The sequence below is a fragment of the Serinus canaria genome, chromosome 5 (assembly GCF_022539315.1).
Source record: "Serinus canaria isolate serCan28SL12 chromosome 5, serCan2020, whole genome shotgun sequence".
Classification (NCBI taxonomy): Eukaryota; Metazoa; Chordata; class Aves; order Passeriformes; family Fringillidae; genus Serinus; species Serinus canaria.
The window spans coordinates 25,294,727-25,311,447 of record NC_066319.1 but is presented as its reverse complement, the minus strand read 5'-3'; the positions used below and the strand labels follow the sequence as shown (position 1 = coordinate 25,311,447).

General features: G+C 42.2%; 1 protein-coding gene across 3 annotated transcripts in view; it reads left to right on the top strand.

Moving 5' to 3' along the window:
• Window positions 1-16,154, top strand: part of RPAP1 (RNA polymerase II associated protein 1) — a 39,335-nt gene extending 23,181 nt beyond the window's left edge. For all 3 annotated transcript variants that reach the window (XM_050975003.1, XM_009102060.4, XM_050975002.1), the window contains 11 exons: window positions 462-619; window positions 1,964-2,134; window positions 2,900-3,101; window positions 5,004-5,113; window positions 6,960-7,155; window positions 8,079-8,228; window positions 8,633-8,775; window positions 9,970-10,774; window positions 11,516-11,692; window positions 12,367-12,423; window positions 13,174-16,154. In XM_050975003.1, the coding sequence (XP_050830960.1) occupies window positions 462-619; window positions 1,964-2,134; window positions 2,900-3,101; window positions 5,004-5,113; window positions 6,960-7,155; window positions 8,079-8,228; window positions 8,633-8,775; window positions 9,970-10,774; window positions 11,516-11,692; window positions 12,367-12,423; window positions 13,174-13,329 (2,325 nt within the window). In that variant the 3' untranslated portion in view covers window positions 13,330-16,154. The remainder of the gene's footprint in view (window positions 1-461; window positions 620-1,963; window positions 2,135-2,899; window positions 3,102-5,003; window positions 5,114-6,959; window positions 7,156-8,078; window positions 8,229-8,632; window positions 8,776-9,969; window positions 10,775-11,515; window positions 11,693-12,366; window positions 12,424-13,173) is intronic.
• The last annotated feature ends 567 nt before the right edge of the window (window positions 16,155-16,721 follow it).

The window sequence follows — 16,721 nt, the reverse complement described above, 5'->3', positions numbered from 1 at the left end:
CAAAGTATATCTTTACATGTAAGCTTGACTAAGAGAGTTGTATTTATGACTATTTAAGGAAGGATAATTATATATTTGTTAAAAAAAAATCAGTTAAATGCTGTAGAGAGCATCCAAAAGAGGAGTGTGTGTGGGGCAGACAAACCTCCATCAGAAATTATTTAAGTGTAGTTGGTTTGTGTTAGGAATGGATTAGGTACTCCTAGGCACTTCTTCCAGGAATAGTTCTCTCTCGATAGCCATTGAACATTTAGTTATCCTTTGTAGTCTGCTCCTTAAGATTGCACAAAATAAAAGCAGATTTGAGCAGTGCAAGAAGAGCTGAGAATGAGCTGAATTGAAATCTGCAGCTCTATGTGTGTGTCAGAACAATGAGGTAATGATTGCATGCAGCTGATGCCCCTTATCCCTTTGTCTTTTTTGTTCTTAGTCCTTTTCTTTTTCCTTCACTTGTTTCACAGCTTAACAAATTCGAAATGAAGAGCCGGTTAAGTCGCTTTATCGCTGAAGAGCCTCTGGATGTGCCCCTGCCGAGGGAGGAAGCCACGCGGCTGAGCACGGAAGCCTTCCGGCTGTGGGCGGTGGCTGCCGGCTACGGGCAGGCCTGCGACCTCTACAGGTACAGCTCCGGGCTGGAGACCTCCGGGTGGAGAGCGCGACAGAGGCAACGGACCCCTGTTCAAAGGGGCAGGGAGAGGCATCTCCAGGCTCAGCCTCTATTCCCTTCAGGGTGTCTCACCTCTCTTTCTCCTGCCTCCTGCAATAGAACTCAGTTTCTAAGGGCATTCATGCTGTGTATTGCCTTCTTCTGGTTGTTCACTATCTCCTGTGTTTAGGCTCTGCTATTTTGTTGTTTCTGCTTTGCAGCGGGAGGCCACTGTTGCTTTTTAGGGCTGCATCTTTTTCCCCTTGAAGGGATGAATAATCTGTGCTTGTATGACATCAAAACACGTGGTTTGTGGCACACCCAGGACTGAATGTGTTTGACCTAGGGGCAGTCTGTGGGCAGCAGTCACCACACTGAGTGGGCCAGACTGGTGCAGACAAACTGCATGATGCATCGACTTCCAGGTCGGGACAAGTTCATGTGCTTGACTGCCAAGGTCTGCACCTGGTGTAGCTCTGACCTGCCTCAAGCATTAAATCTGCTTCCTGTAATTGCATTGAATTGGAAGAAGAGAGATGGCTGTAGAGTTGCTCTAAAGTGGAGTAAAAGGGAGGCCAGTATTGAGTTTCAGGAGGGAGATTCTCATCCACAGCAGCATTTTGTGTTCTTTGGCACAATCTGATACATGATTTAAAAAGAGTAAAAACTGTATATACTATTTTAGCAGTGTAGATAATGTTGAGGAAAGAAACAGCAGAAGATTCCTTAGCATTGCAGGATTATGAGTGTGGCTGAGACTCTGAGAACTATTTCCCAGCAAGAATAAAATCAAAGTAGTTTTTTCAAGAGATAATCAGAGTGCATGGAGGCAGATTTTTCAAGAGATAATCAGAGTGCATTACGTAGGTCCCATTCAGATGAAATTGGAATAGCAATAGTCTTCCTTTGTCATCTTTTTTCTGTGTCAGATATTTTTGTTATTGTGGTGGTGGTGATGGTTCTCATAATCAAATTTTAGCAATCTTTATCAATAAATTTTTTGAGAGTGTAAAGAAGGTAAAGCCAGATTCTTCCAGTGGAAACTGAAGAGACAATGGGCACAAATGGAAATACAGGAAATTCCGCTGAAGTGTTTTTACTGTAACCTTTACTAACTTTACTGCAAAGGTGATCAAACACTGGAGCATTACTGCACAGCAAGGTACTGAAGTCTTCATTCTTGGGGATATTCAAAATCTGCCTGGATATATCCCTGTGCAGTCTTGGTCTTGCTGGCTGTCTTGAACAGCAGATTGAAGTACAAATGATTTCCAGGGGCCCTTTCCAATCATATCCATTCTGTAATTCATACTACAGTGATCTCTACCCTGTGCTGGTGAGGATACTGCAGTCCCTGCCTGAGTTGCTCCCTGGGAAGAGCCCTGTGGTTGAGTTGTCTGTGCAGCGAGCTGCGGCAGTGGTTACTCTGTTGACACATGTGACACAAACAGCAGGATACACAGCAGACCTGCAGGCCAAGTTGAGCAGGTAGGCTCTCTTAAGTCACCATTCTCTGCATCTCAATACTTGGTGTCCCATCTTCCCTTTCTTTGTTTTGGAGACCTGGCTGTCACCTTTTTTCCCCCCCTCATTTTCAGTTGTTTACTGTCCCACATGTGAGCCCCTGCATGGTGGGGTATATTCCCTCTGACACAAGATCAGAAGTAGTGTCTGGTCTGACAGCAATACCTGCTAGCATGGCCCGAGGCAGGAGTCAAAATATACATTAAGCTAGGGGGCATAAGGGGCGATGTTAGCCAAATGACCTGCTGAAAGGAACTACTGAGCTGCTTGGAACTACTTTTGGTAGTAAAGAAAGTAAATGTCTTGAGGTTTGGAGGAAAGAACCTCTCTGCAGAAACAAAGATAAGTCAGGATTAAGAGGTGGTTGGTTTTGGTAGACATCAAAGCAGTAGGATCTGTTTCAAACACAGGTACTTTTTCTGGTGGAAAGCAAGAAACTCTTTAACTAAAGCTTAGTACTGAGGTAGCATTGCTGGTAAAGCTAGAGCATAGCTCAGGGGCAGAGTAGTGCAGGAGAAGAAACTTCAGCTTTTTAAAGTACATTCTCCATTTATCCTTTCTTCCTAAATTATTTGGTTTGGGTTGTGGGACTATGCAAGGCCTTTTTCCCTAGTTGTTTTATTGGATATAATTTTCTAGACTACATCTTTCTATTAAAAATGATGCTTTAGAGAGACAGTTGTTTGATGTTTATTTGCTATCCTTTGTCATTCTTCCACTGGGTTTCAGCAATAACTCGGAAGATAGTGAACCGATCCCACCTCCTCCAGTAGCATGGAGTCAAGTGTCAGGCTTGCAGCCCTTCCTTGAGACAAGTCTGAAAAAAATCCTTCAGCAGCTATCCCAGACAGAAACTTGGCAAACTCTCCAGCCTCTAACCACGACTTGTGTGATCTTTTTGGGAGTTTATTACAGTGCTTACAGCCAACAGGTAAGGCCTGAAAATACAGGCTATCTTCTCATCTCACCAGCATCACCTTGTATATTACCTCTGAAAACTGGAACTTACAGGCAGTGCTGAAAAAGAGGGGTATTAAGGCATCAGGCTGAGCACTGATTTTGTAACCATAGCTCATATCTGGGCTGCATGACATTCTGAGTCACTTAAGTCTGCTAGTCCTATATGTTAGCAGTGCCAAATATCTGTCTTCCTTTTTTGACCTTTCATCCTTTGGGATCAGGGTCTCAATCAAGGTATGTGGTAGTGCTGTGATTGTTCTGATTTACTACAGAGCTCCAAAGCGTGAAGCAAATACAATGTAATTTTATTTGGTAGCCATTTTTCCTAGTGGGATAAATCAAGTCATGTGTTTTTGCATTTCCTTTGGTCTGAGGGCTTACATGTGGACACCTACACTGCAATCATCTGAGTGGAAGATTGAGCTGTAAGGGTTGTGCTGTATGAACTTTGGATAGGAAATAATAAAGATAAATTTATTTGTTGCACCACTGACTTTCAAGGTCAAATTCTGTAACACACGGTTGTAGTATTTGATCATCTTTTAAAGTGAGTGTTCTGAAGGTGACATGTCAGTGTGATGCTGTTGAAGAATAATGTCTTACACTTTAGCTACCTTCAAGATTCATGTTCTAAAGATAAATGCAATTTTCCTCTTTACTGCCCAACTGATATACTGGAGTTCCAACTTGGGAGAGCTGTGTTGAAGGTGTGGGGGTAATTTAATGGCTGTAGTTATTCACACTTGTGCAACTCCTCTGAAACTTGCCAAAAGCAACCGAGTTTATTAGTTGTGGCTGAGGTGGAAACTGCTGGTGTCTCTAAGATGTCTCCAGGGCCCTGAAGGTTGGTATACCTTTTACAGACTGTGATTGTGTCCTGAGAACCAGGACAACCAAGAGTGAAATGCTCCTTTTTAACCTTTACAGATATCCCAGAAGAGTGACTGATCAAACAATTTCTTCAGTCATTGAATTGTGCTGGGTTTTTGAATTCCACTTCAAGAGAAGTTCAGTCATCTATCTGTAGTTAGCTGATTAAAAAAAAAGAAAATGTACATAGCATGTTGGAATAGATTAGTGCAAAAAAATCAACTTGTATAGTAATTAGATTAGTGTATGCTGGGACCTTCTTGGAATATTTTTGTTAGACTATTAAAAACAAAGGTTAACATCTTCACAAAGGTTTTACTGATTTCTGGAGGCGGATTTCACCTGGGGTAAAAATCAGATTTTATGTAATGAAAATGAGTATTTCTGTATCCCAAAGCAGGATTCTAATGAAGATTAAAAAGTGTTAAAATTTGCCAGCATGTTCCTTCAACCTGGAGTATTGCTTACTAGGGTCTGAAGAATTTGGATGATTTTTTAAAAGCCACAGTTCCTCCTCTGTGCAGTGTTCATCCACAGTCATGCTTTCATGGGTAGGTCAATCACAATTTATGCAGCTGATTTGTTTTGTTTTTTTGGAGACCCTTGTGGTGCCACTCAGATTTCTCAAGGTAGTTCTGATCACCTTTGTTTCATCTTCAGTTTAAGTAGAAACATGTAGATGGTAGGGAGAGAAGGGTCTAGCTAAGTTTTCATTTAGGGAATCTTGATTCCAGGGATCCCATATCTTGCTTCCAGCCAATTAAGAATTTCTGGGATGCACTTTAATACTTGAGTGTGAGAACACCTTGAGATGCCAGCTCTCAGCTTCCACACTATGAGCAGTGAGGCCAACTCTAACCTAGAGCAGTACCACTATGTAGGTGATGGGGTCTGGCAAAAAGATAAACACAGAGGAAGTAAATAAATCAGTCTGTCTTTTTGCTATCACTGGGTGCTATGGTCATTCACTCTCTTTTCCTGTCATTGTCCATGTCTTTTACAGCCATCAGTCAATCCAGTTGACTGCTTAGAGGAACTGGAGCGTTTGACATCGGAGGTGCTGCAGCCCCTTCTCAGCCATTCAGCCATAGACAGCATGTGGGACTTGCTCAGGTAAAACCATTCCACTGCTAAGATGCTGTTGTCAGAAGCTAAGGGAGCCCCATTTCTATATATTTCTATGTACTGTGTGACAGCCCTCCCCTCCTCTTCTCTTTTCCCTGTGCAATATGCCCCAGGTATGGGAACTGGAGTGCAGTAGGGCTGTGTCTACACCCTGCTTTGTCCTCTCACCCCTCACAAAGAAGGTATGATGGCTGCAGAGGTTTGCAGCTCCTTCTTTTCTACTGGTGCTGCTGCATCTCTGCTTTGCCACATAGCTGGGGTTTTCATATCAATTATTTTAGGCACTCCTGGTTTTGATTCTTCTTTGGTTTCACTGGTCTAAAAAAAATAGTGCAAGTAGCATTAGTTGAGTTGCTCTTACAAGATGAGGTGAATGTGTGTGTTCATGTGCTCTGTGTGGTGCTGCTTATATGAAAGAATTTAACTAGGTTCAAATCTTTAAGCTCCCGCAGAGCTTCACTAGGGCTTTGAAAACCCCTGCAGAGCAGTGCAAGAACAGATACCAAACTGTTCTTCTAGACATTTGGGTAACATAAGCTCTGGCTCTGGGAACAGTCAAGCACTGCAGATACTCTTTCTTTCTGCTGTAGAGGGAGCCTCCTTACTAGGCTGTGATTAATCTTCTAGAGTTCTTCTTGAGTGGGGAGTCTAAAAGGCCTGACTTGCAGTCAGAGAGGCATCCATCTGCCTCTGAGAATATCTGATATAAAGGGCACTTGAAACTTTTGTTTTCAAGTGGTATTTGAATGGCCACCAAACAGTTTGGTCCATGTTCTTTCATGACTGAAACTGAGCTCTGAAGCTATTGGCACTAAAGCTTCCAACACAAGAAAATACTCATTAGACCCTTTCCTGCCTGTCCATTGAAGACAATGGATTTGGTTAGGCTATAAAAGTTCATCCACAAGAATTCTTGCTGTTCTTAATACTGGCTGGTAAAAAAACAGAGTCAGCTGATCTCTGCCCTAATATTTTTACAATTTTGTCTGAAGTTTCTGGGCAGTTTAGGTCCAGGAGTTCAGGGTACTTTGTGAGCCCCGCATGTGTTTATGCATCTCCTACATGTAATACAGTGGTAGAAAGAGCAGTGCATTTAAGCAATTAGTTTTCTGCCATAGAGTAATGATATGGATCTTTGGCAGGGTTTGCCCTATTACCCCATTACCATTGAGCAGCTTGCTTGTGATCACTCTTCTTTGTAGTGGGCTTACCTATACAGACATGGTGTATCTACTCTGGGCCCTGCAAGCACTGCTGGTGTGGGAATTTGTAGTTTCACCTGCAGAGAACACACATGTCAAAAGTGGTCTGCATGTCATGTCCATGTACATTAAAGCTATGTTCTTTCTGAATACAGTTTAAAAATAGGCATTTCATTAGTACATAAAGGGCAGCATTTTTTCAAAGTCAATTTTAGATGTAATCTGGCTTTTTGGTGTTGCCTGCAAGTTTATTATTGAAATGTCTTGAGTGGGTGGGCAGCCTTATTAGCCTGGTGTGCGTATGTATGTGGGGAACAACGTATTTCTTTTAAATCAGAGGTCCAACACTTTCAAGTATTTGACATCAGAGATGCGTCACTGTATCAGTATTTCTGCTCATCATGACCAGTTTAGCTGAAGAGTTCCCGACAGGTCCCTAGCATTAGCTTGCACGGCAGCAGTGCTTGGTGTACCAGCTGAGACACTGGCTTTTTGCTTTCACTGTCTTCAGGGCTTCCATTTTACTGCAATGTGTGGTACAGTTCAGATAGATAGCAACATTTCAACAAGATAATTCCTCAGCACTATGAGTGCTTTTGACCTAACCCCTCTCTCTTTATTTCTTCACACAGGCCATGTTCTGCTTTGTGCAACCCTCTGACCTGTTCCCCAGCACCGGAATCTGTCAGCAGCATTGCATCTCTGAGTTGCACTGGGGGCAAACCTCCTTTGAGCCTGGTTGGCTCCAAGTCACCTTTCCCCTTCCTCACTGCCCTCTTATTTCTCATCAATAACATCACTCACATTCACAAGGGCCTGACCAGCAAGGTGAGAATAAAACTTTTCACTGTAAATACTAGATGAATGATGATATACTTGTAAGGGAGGTTAGTATTTGTACCTTCCCAGGCATAAAAGAGATGTTAGAAAGACTGTTAAAAGCAAATTGTTGTGCATTTTTGTTTTAAAAATATTAAAGTATTATAGAGAGAAACAGCCTGACTTTCAGGAACAAATGGGATGAGGATCAGAAAAATATCTTGTCTTTGAATTCCAATATTCAATTGACACCAGGAAGCTGGAATTACAGAGCAGGTGATGCTTAGAAGATGTATTTATAAAGAATGTTGAGAAGAGTTGAGCAGCTGTTGTTTGGCCAAGCAAAATATAAAACTTGAGTGTCAGTGGAGGAAAAGCGTGGTTGAAACATATATATAACAAAGAAAAATGGGGTAATATTGAAGAAGAGAATGAGTGCTACTGAAGAGGGTCCTTCCTACTTTGGTTTGTTCTGAATTTTTAGAATGAGTAATCATGGAAGGTTTCAGACTCTAAAGAGCAAATGTCTGAGCCCTAGAAATATGGAATACATGGCATAAGCTTTCTCAAAGCCTTCCTGTATGACCTTGTGTGGAATTAGCGCTGATTGCCTACTAATGGAAATACCTGGCCAGATGAGGGAAAAACATTTCAAGCCACTGGCCAGATTTCTACCTTACAGAACACTATGGAAAATGTAGGCAGTGACTGTTGGTTATCTGTTATGGGGCTGGCCATGATGGATGCAGGTGAGCCCTGAGGAAGAAAAGCAGATATTTATTAGGCTATTTTTAAATATGGCTTTTGGAATAGCCAACAGGAATTGTCAAGAGAGAGGAGGTAAGGGAGGCCTTGGATAGGACTGTGTTTTGCTTTACTCCAAACACAAACTGCCTTAATATTATTTGTCTCCACTTGTGATTCCTTTATAGTACAGCTCTCTGCTGGGCTTCAGAGGCTTGAAGGATTATCTGCATCAAAGCTGGCAGACTGGACCTCCCTCTGTGACTCCCTCATCTGCGTGGATCCTGCGCCATGAATATCACCTGCAGTACTTTGTGTTAGCGTTGGCTCGGAGAATGGTATCCTTATCAGTTTTTTCATTTCTCTCCCCAAGGAACTGACTTCACTGGCAGCTGGTCCTCATGTCCCTGTTCTTGTATCTGACTTAGGTCTGGTGACTCTTCTGCTGACTTTTATGACCCATTAGCAAATAACATCTTGCCAGTTACTGATGTGGGGATTTATTTTTTTTGACTTTCTATGGGATAAAATAAGGACAAAGTTTTGAACTGTGTTGCTAAAAGAAATCTGACTAAGGCAGTCAGGGAAAGCAGAAATAGCTCTTGGTATGAATGCTGCCAGCTCTTGCAGTCTGCCTCAGTCTTTCACTTTGCAGCCAGATCTGTGTCTTGTTTGACCCTCCTGTCCTTGCTGATTGTCTTGTGGACAAATGCTCTTATCTGTTGTTTTCTTTCCTGTACAGGCAGGCACTTGTCCGGATTACACCCAGAATGCCTCACTCCATCACTGTGTTGCCATGGCATTGCTGAGCCGTCTGTTGCCAGGGAGTGAGCATCTGGCTCATGAGGTCCTACTGGATCTTGCCTTTAATCCAGAGTTTCTTCTGTAAGCTTTGCATTTTTTCCTTGTTCTAGTCTGTTACGTGGGAAAACATAGGGAAAATGGAAAAAACATGTTGGCTCTGAAATTTTGTCATAATTTTTGGCCTTTAACGGGGCCTGTAGTTGAATTTTGCTTACTCATTGGCATATTCTTTTGGCATGGACCCTTCTAATCAGGCAAGCAACGGTGGTTGCATATTCTTCTCTGATGTACCGCTGTTGAGAAATGTGACCAATTTCTTTTGATTTCCTCAGAGACATGGCTTGTGTGATTCCTGACAGAGCTGATCCTCCCTAAGGCCTAGCATCTTCCATCCTGAGAATAGGGAGTCTAGAAAATAAATGAGAATTTGACATAGCCTAAAAGCTCAATGAATCTTCCTCAAACCCATATTAATCAAGTTTGTTGATTTGACAAATGCCATGTCTTCCACTTTACACTGGAAGAACTCATGAGCATCTCAAATATGAATCCTCTCATATCTGGGCAAAGATGATGATAGCAGTTTATTTTGTTCATCTCAATCTGTTTGAAATTAGCCCTGGTGTATCCCTGCAGGAGGTTGAACCAAGGTGCTGCAAGGAGGTACTGTGTTTTTTCAGAAAGAAGGAAAATTTGTTAGTGGATTTGTTTGCGTGGTGGTCATTTAGTTTTTTTGTTGGGCCAACAAAATGGTGAGTCTTTGGTCTGAGATTGTGGCATATGAATTTCATAAATACTCTCCACATGCACAGTTTCTGTCAGTCTATATGGCTTCCCTGACCTTGCCACTGTCAGCTGCAAAGCTTGTGTTTTGAGAATTGTCTTACTGGTTTGCATAGGCCTTATCCGATATGTAGTATTTCATCTCAGCACTCTCATGTCTGTGTTGGTAAGTAGGCTGCCTCTCTGGATGAGGGATTTCAGGCTCTGCACTAGACTGGCATTGTGTGGTGGGTTTTCATGGCACAGCCTCAGTGTTGCTGACTCCAAATGTAGTTCTGTGAATTCCCTCTAAATACCTAGGTAGCTGATGCTTTGCAGGCCCTCTGTATTAGAATAGCTCAATGATAAAGAAAGTGTTGAGTGCTCTGCCTGTACCACTCTTCCTGTTCCAGGAAGACTGTAGAGATGAATTAATGTGATGTGTTGTTTGTTTGGCATTTCCGGTTTTTTTTTTGTTTGTTTCCTAAACTGTTGTTTGTCTTTACTTTACAGTGAAGGGAAAGCTGGTGGGCCAGAAGCAGCTGACTTCTCTGATATTCTGCATCTGGGCACCAGTGCCAAACTGGCACAGCCTGGCTCTGCGGCAGCATTTCTTCCAAAGGTTACTCGTGGTGCCCTGCTGAGGGAAGCATACCAGAATCTGCCTTCCATTCGTTCCTGCTACCTCTCCCACTTTCTCCACTTGCAGCCCACCCTTAAACGTTCTCAGGCGTCCTACCAAGGGCAGAATTACCTCATCCAGTCAATGCTGCTTCCTGAGGTCAAAGGGCCCATTCTGCCTTCAGACTGGCCATTCTTTCCACTTATCAGCCTCTACAACAAAGTGACTAACGCAGAGACACGTGGGGCCATACTGAACTCTCTCCCACTTGATCTCATCAACACCGTGACCCAGAACCTGCAGTGGGTCTTGTTGCTGGAAACCTGGCGTTCTAAAATCCTGCGGAGCATCCCAACTGCTGCCAAACTTGCACGACTTATGTGTGTCTTCCTCACTGGCAGTGACCTCTTTCTAGAAGCACCAATCCACTGCTACACAGCTGCCCTCCTCTCTGTGTATTGCCAACCCAAGCTTCTGGATTCCCTGAACTTGGATGCTCCTCTCCCTGGTTTGGCATCCTTCCATGATCTCTATATAAGTCTCCTGGAGCAATTTGAGGGCGTCTCCTTTGGAGATCCACTCTTTGGAGTCTTTGTTCTTCTACCTCTGCAGAAGCGTTTCAGTGTTCATCTGCGTCTCTCTGTTTTTGGGGAGCACACAAATATCCTGCGGGCGCTGGGAGTGCCATTACAGCAGGTAATCCTGGTTTATGGTAATTGCCTGTCACTATGTATTTCTGTGTTACTACACTCTTGCCTGTGATTCTCCAACCTTTATTTGTGTGTATATGTGGAGGGCAGTAGCTGTGAAATTGCTCAGTCTTCACTGGAAACTGTCCCAAACCTTGCTTGGATTAACATTCAGAACCTTCTGATTTATAGAAGGGCTGGTCACACCCTGTGTTCTGCTAGCAATTACCTTTCCCTTAAATAAGTGTTTTCACACCTTGGTGAGAAACTTCTCCTTGCCCATGCATAGACAAATAGTCATTTTCCCTCTCAGCCATCTTTCCACATATAGTTATAGTGGAGTTGTGCTCTGCTGAGTTACAGCAAGAAAACTTGGTCTGTCAAGTGTAGGACTGCGTTTCTTTTGAGTGAGCAGAGCACAAGAAATAGAATTTAGCAGTGCTGTCAATAATACTGTCTTCTTACTTTAAGTGCTCATCTTATCTGTGCCAAAAATCAGCTGCAGTGATAGGACCAGTAAAACATCTCTCCATAAAGTTGAAGAGGTCTTGACAAGACTTTGTCAAGGCATGTCACATCAGTCAGGATGGGCTGTAGCAGCTCTGCTCCAAATGGGGATCATGCTGCTGGGGTAACATTGCGTTACAGGAGGGCATGCAGAAGGAAGGGCACTTTAGTCATGAACTTCCTCTCACCACTTAGACCCTGACAAAAATTGTAATGTTGCCTCTGGATGGGTTTGTTGCAGTTTCCTGTACCTCTTGAGCGCTACACTTCCCCTCCTGAGGATAACCTGAACCTCCTGCGACTCTACTTCCGGACGCTGGTCACTGGTGCGCTGCGCCACACCTGGTGCCCTGTTCTCTACGTGGTGGCCGTGGCTCATGTGAACAGTTTTATTTTCTCCCAAGAAAGCACAACACAGGTGGGTAGTGGATAGCAGAGCTTCAGGGCTGCAGTCTTTGGGTTTTGCGTCTGCTCTCCCTGTAAGTCTAGTGTGCCTTGCAATGAATCACTGACCTTTGGGATTTGAAAACAAAGATTGTAAGCAAATGTGTTGAGGACTCGTCAGCTGTTTGAGGATCCGCAGACAAGGCAGCAGCTTTTGTTCGTTTTTTCCTAATGCACTCGCATTAATGGTAGCTATTCCTACCTGAGTCTTTGAGGTCAGCAATTGTGTTCTGTGTGTGGGGGAAGAATAAGCAGAAAGAATAAGGAAGGTGATCAGCCAGAGAGAGCTTGTAATAGGTTTGGCCTCTGCCTTAGCAATCTTAAGCTGCAAAGTACTCTTTTCTTTGTCTTTGCTTAAGTAACCAAGCAGAAGCCCTCCTATGGCCTTGAGGCCTCTATCAGTGAACAGTTGTGCTAACAAGACTTCACCTCTGATCTGCAATTCTACCTGAAGGTTGAGAAGTCAGCTGAGATTCAGATCAGGGAAAGGAGCAGAGAGGCAGGATTTAAGTGATGAGACATCTCAAGCACTTTCTGCTGGAATAAGCTGCTCATCATTATAATGAACAAGTCATCCTGGAGTGCTGTATGCCCCTGGGCAAAGGTGTTACTGCACCATATTAAGGAAAGTACGTGTTTTGTTCCCAGGAGACAGATGCTGCTCGGAAAAGCATGCTGCGGAAGACGTGGCTGTTGGTGGATGAGGTAGGATTTGTAAAATTCAGCTTGTGCTGCTGGGAATTAAGTTTTCCATACATGTTACTCTTACAGACTTCTATTTGGCCTTGAAATTTGTGTTTAATTGTGTTGCTAATTTGACAATGAGAGGAGATTAGCAGCAAGATTTTGGCCTGCAATATCGGTAAATACTCTTAACCAGTTTTGTAGTAATTGACCTCAAAACACTGAGTCTGTTGGAACCTAGATGAATCTCATGTATTTCCATGCCTCTTGTCCAAGCAGCATTATATCTGGATAGCTAGAGATTTTAGAGGGATGATTGTAGCACAGTTATGAATAGGTGGCTAGCAGTGATCTTTCTTAACTCTTAGTTGGGATGCTTCCCCTGAAAAGAACAGGACAGATGTAAGGTTTCTCTTTTTTTTAAGGAGCTTGCCAAAATCTATCCTTTGTAGGACAGAGCTGGGTCATTTGGCCCTCTGTAATTTGTGTCCAGGGTAAATTATTAGGTCACACTCAAAAATCCACTTCGTTTTCTGGCAAGAAGTCATTGTGAGGGGCTGTTGAGGAGACAATGGAGTTGTGTTTAGAAGAGGAATTCTCATGCAAAAAAAAGAGTGAATTTTAGTGGAAGAAACTTGCCTTTTGTAGTTCTTTTATTGCAGATGATGTAATTAAATATCTTGGGCATGATGGAATTGTACTATTTGCAGATTTGCTATGTTGTGTTGGAGATGGTGGAAAAGATTAGATACTTTTTGTTTTGTTTTTCAGAACTTGAAAAAGCACCTGCTGTACTACAGACTGGTGAATGCAGAGAATCCTTTGGGATTTGACCTTTATGAGCAGCTCCCTCCCATGCGACTGAGGTACCTGCAGATAGTGACACAGAAAGAAATTACAGAGAATGCTCCAGCCCTTGACTCATAGCAAAGCACTTTTGTAAGAAAAGGGCCAAGGTGAAGAATGGAAAAGCTCAATTTATACTTCACTGATGAAACTACTTTCAGTTCATATGGTTTTAGTGTTTCACTTGGACACTCTTGGCATCTTTGCCTAGTGAAAGCACTAGTAGAATGCTCCCAGCCCTGCAGAACATACATGCTGTCAAGATATGACAGCATGTATGTGTGTGACTTCTCTGTGGTGGATATTGGAGCATTTTCCTCCATTCTTCTTCAAGTTGTTCTGCTTCTTCCCAGAGGAGGTGAGAATGTGTCTGAAAGGCACTGGACTGCTGAATCAACTGAAGGAACTGGAAAAGCTGTTTTGTTCACTCAGGCTGGAAACCGGGTTCTCAAGATAATGTCTGTTTTCCCCAGATCCTTCCATTGCTTTTTTTGTACCTTGGATTTTGAATGGTCCTTTTCTTACACTATTCCCTGCAAACAGAATGACAGTGTGACAGTGTGGTCTCTCCCTGATCCTGAGAGGGTTTTTTTTAACACAAAAATACAAGCAGTTTCTCCAAGGTAGTGTTCTGTGCATACACTCAGTAACACGGATGTATTGTGTCAGACCTCTAAGAAACAGCAGTTCCTACTGCAGTGGTACAAACCCTGAATATCCTCCCTTAGCTGTCTTTTGGATGGTCTCTAAACTGCTTTCTTTTCTCCCTTAATTTGGTTACATGTATAACAAGATCAAAAATAATTCTTTTTGTGGGCCAGAATGCTTGGCAGTAACCACCCCTCATTAGAGAAAAGTATCTGCTTGTTTAGTTAGACTATGTATTGGTTGCCTTTTGAGAAGAATGCAATTTAAATTTTGAAGTGGAGTTTCCTAGCTCAAACCTAATTTTAAAAAAGTCTAATTTGATCCCACTTCTACATCCAAATTCTGAATTGCAGCCTCAGACATAAGGGCTGCAAATACAGAGCCCTAAAAGGTTCATTACAAGTGCCACGTCAAGCCCAGAATTTCCTCTGGGTGTATGCTCTCACTGGGTGTTCTCTTTATATTTTTGCTTAGTCACTTTGGCAGGCTTTTGTTTGCAGAACTTGACTTTTATGAACAAAACTTTTTAAAGAGATTTTTTTGATGTTTTGTTCTAATGAATAAATTCGCCTGGAAGCTGCAGGGTGATACAAGGTCTGAAGAGCTCAGCCTCTATCTTTACCTATCAATGAGGCCAAGCTAGCTTCCCTCTGGAGAAACCAGGCCTGTATTAACCTTGCTCCAGTGAATGTCCCAGCAGCAGTGAGAATCACTGTTAATAGGCCCACTTGTGACTGAAATTGTTCATAGAAGAAACAAATTCCAACTTAAAAGAATCAAAGAATCATTGAGTTTGGAAAAGACCTTGTGTCCAACGATAATACAGTATCCTTCTTTCACCTGATGGTCAGGTGTTGCTGCCCCCTCAAATGCCTGCATAATCACATAGGGTTTAGGGCATTTGTGACCGATGCTGTCTTTGTATTGGCAGTTTTCTAAGTGTTCCAGTCCCCTTCCTTAGTTTGCCAGAAAATAGCCAGTTTGATCTCTTTTCCCCTGTATTTCAGATAGGAAATGGGCAGAACTGGCTTTTTTGGGTTTTTTTTTTCTTCCCTTTTGATGTGGTTTCTATCTGCAGCTGATCAGTGTCATGAAAAATAACAAAAGCACAGTGGTCTTACAAGATTTTTTAATTGTTGTTAATTATTTTTAAAGTATTTGATGTGATTAAAAGTTTAATCAAAGTCATTGAAGTTTTAATCTGTCTAGATGTGAGAGCCCAGCAGTTGTCTTTCTGAACAATGGATGGTAAAATTGAAGGACTCCTAGCTGCCCATTTAAGAGCAGTCTTCTTCAATGACTTTACCTTTTTCTTTTCAGACCTTCAGTTATAAAATCTCTTCTGGTCCTTTGTGGGATGCAAAGTTGAATTTTGTAATGTGTACAGGATGTAAATAAATATTTTGATAGCTCTGCAGGAGTGTTTTTAAACTATGAGAATACTTTGTTTGAGTCTTTCTTGAATTTGGATAGTTCTGTTTGCATTTTATCAATATCTTGGGACAGCTGCTGCCTTAAAGAGTTCTAGTAAACTTTGGAACTCTGTAAGAATGCTCCTCAAGCCAAAAATTCCATCCTTCATGTGTGATGGCTCAGTAACTCAGTGTACCAAATTCTGTGTGTACTTGGGGAAGGTGCAGGGGTTTTATGATGTGATTTGACATGTGCCCCAGGTGGGAAGACTGTCCCCAGAGGGTATTTGAAATTATGATGCAAGTATCAGCAGTGGAGAGGAGGAAGAGAACAGATCCCAAATAGTTCTGCAGGCACAGTGATGCACAGAAAATTCCAAGGATACTACATATGAGCTGTAAGCTTTCAAAACATTGACTGTCACTTGAGATGGTACATTAATTTTTTGAAGACTTTCAGCAATTTTTGGATTTCTCCACAGAACACTAGAGGGCATTGTTTTATCTAGTTTAAAGGCAAGGTTTCTCAGTCTCAGTGCTTTGGGACCTGAAGAAAAACCAACCACCCTCATACATTGTTGAAATTTTCTGTGGTTTTTATTTTTGCATATACTTTTGGAGCAAGTGTGGAGAATTAAGTTTTTTATGTGGTGGGTTGCTAAGAACCATACAATGCTTTGACAGCAGGAGCATTTTTGAAAAATCATGGTACAGTGAATGTAAGGTTTAAACTTAAGCTGAATGCAGTCTGAGACAGGACCACAGCATGCCTATTCTGTTCATCCAGTTTAATCCTGCTCATGGGAAGTGAGGAGATGAAGAAAATTAAAACTGTTCAAAAAAATGGCTGTGACTTCTTGACTCCTTACTGAAGGCTTAAGATTTCTTTGAGAAGAAAATAATTCTGTTGAAATAGGATCCACAAATAGGTTTCTGGTGTTGAAGTGGTTCTAACTCAGAAGAATATAATGTTGTCTGGTATCTCTCATCAGAAGTCAAGAAAACCAGCAATAACAACTGTAAAAATTCCTACCTGTCACCCCATTTTCTGGTCCTTTGTGGCTAGAATCTGCTTGGTTTCATCCAAGCTACTGATGATGTCCCATGTGGATAACAGTGGAATCTCTATTGGTACAAATTTATCATGTGCTGGAAAGCAGCAGCAATGTGGTTTTAAAAGCAAATGCTTGATTGAACTGAAGATGAGTTGAAGATAATCCTTTTAGCATTGCTGTTGAGTAGGCAGGTCAGAGGGTGGGGTCGTCACAGGTTTGCATCCTATGACTTGATTGGCATTTTACTGAATTTTCCTTTACATTTTGAAAGAGAAGAAAGAGCTCTCCCATCAGCTTGGAAGCACATCCTTTTGTGCTTAGAAGAAATGGAGTTGATTTGTGATTCTTACACTGTGTG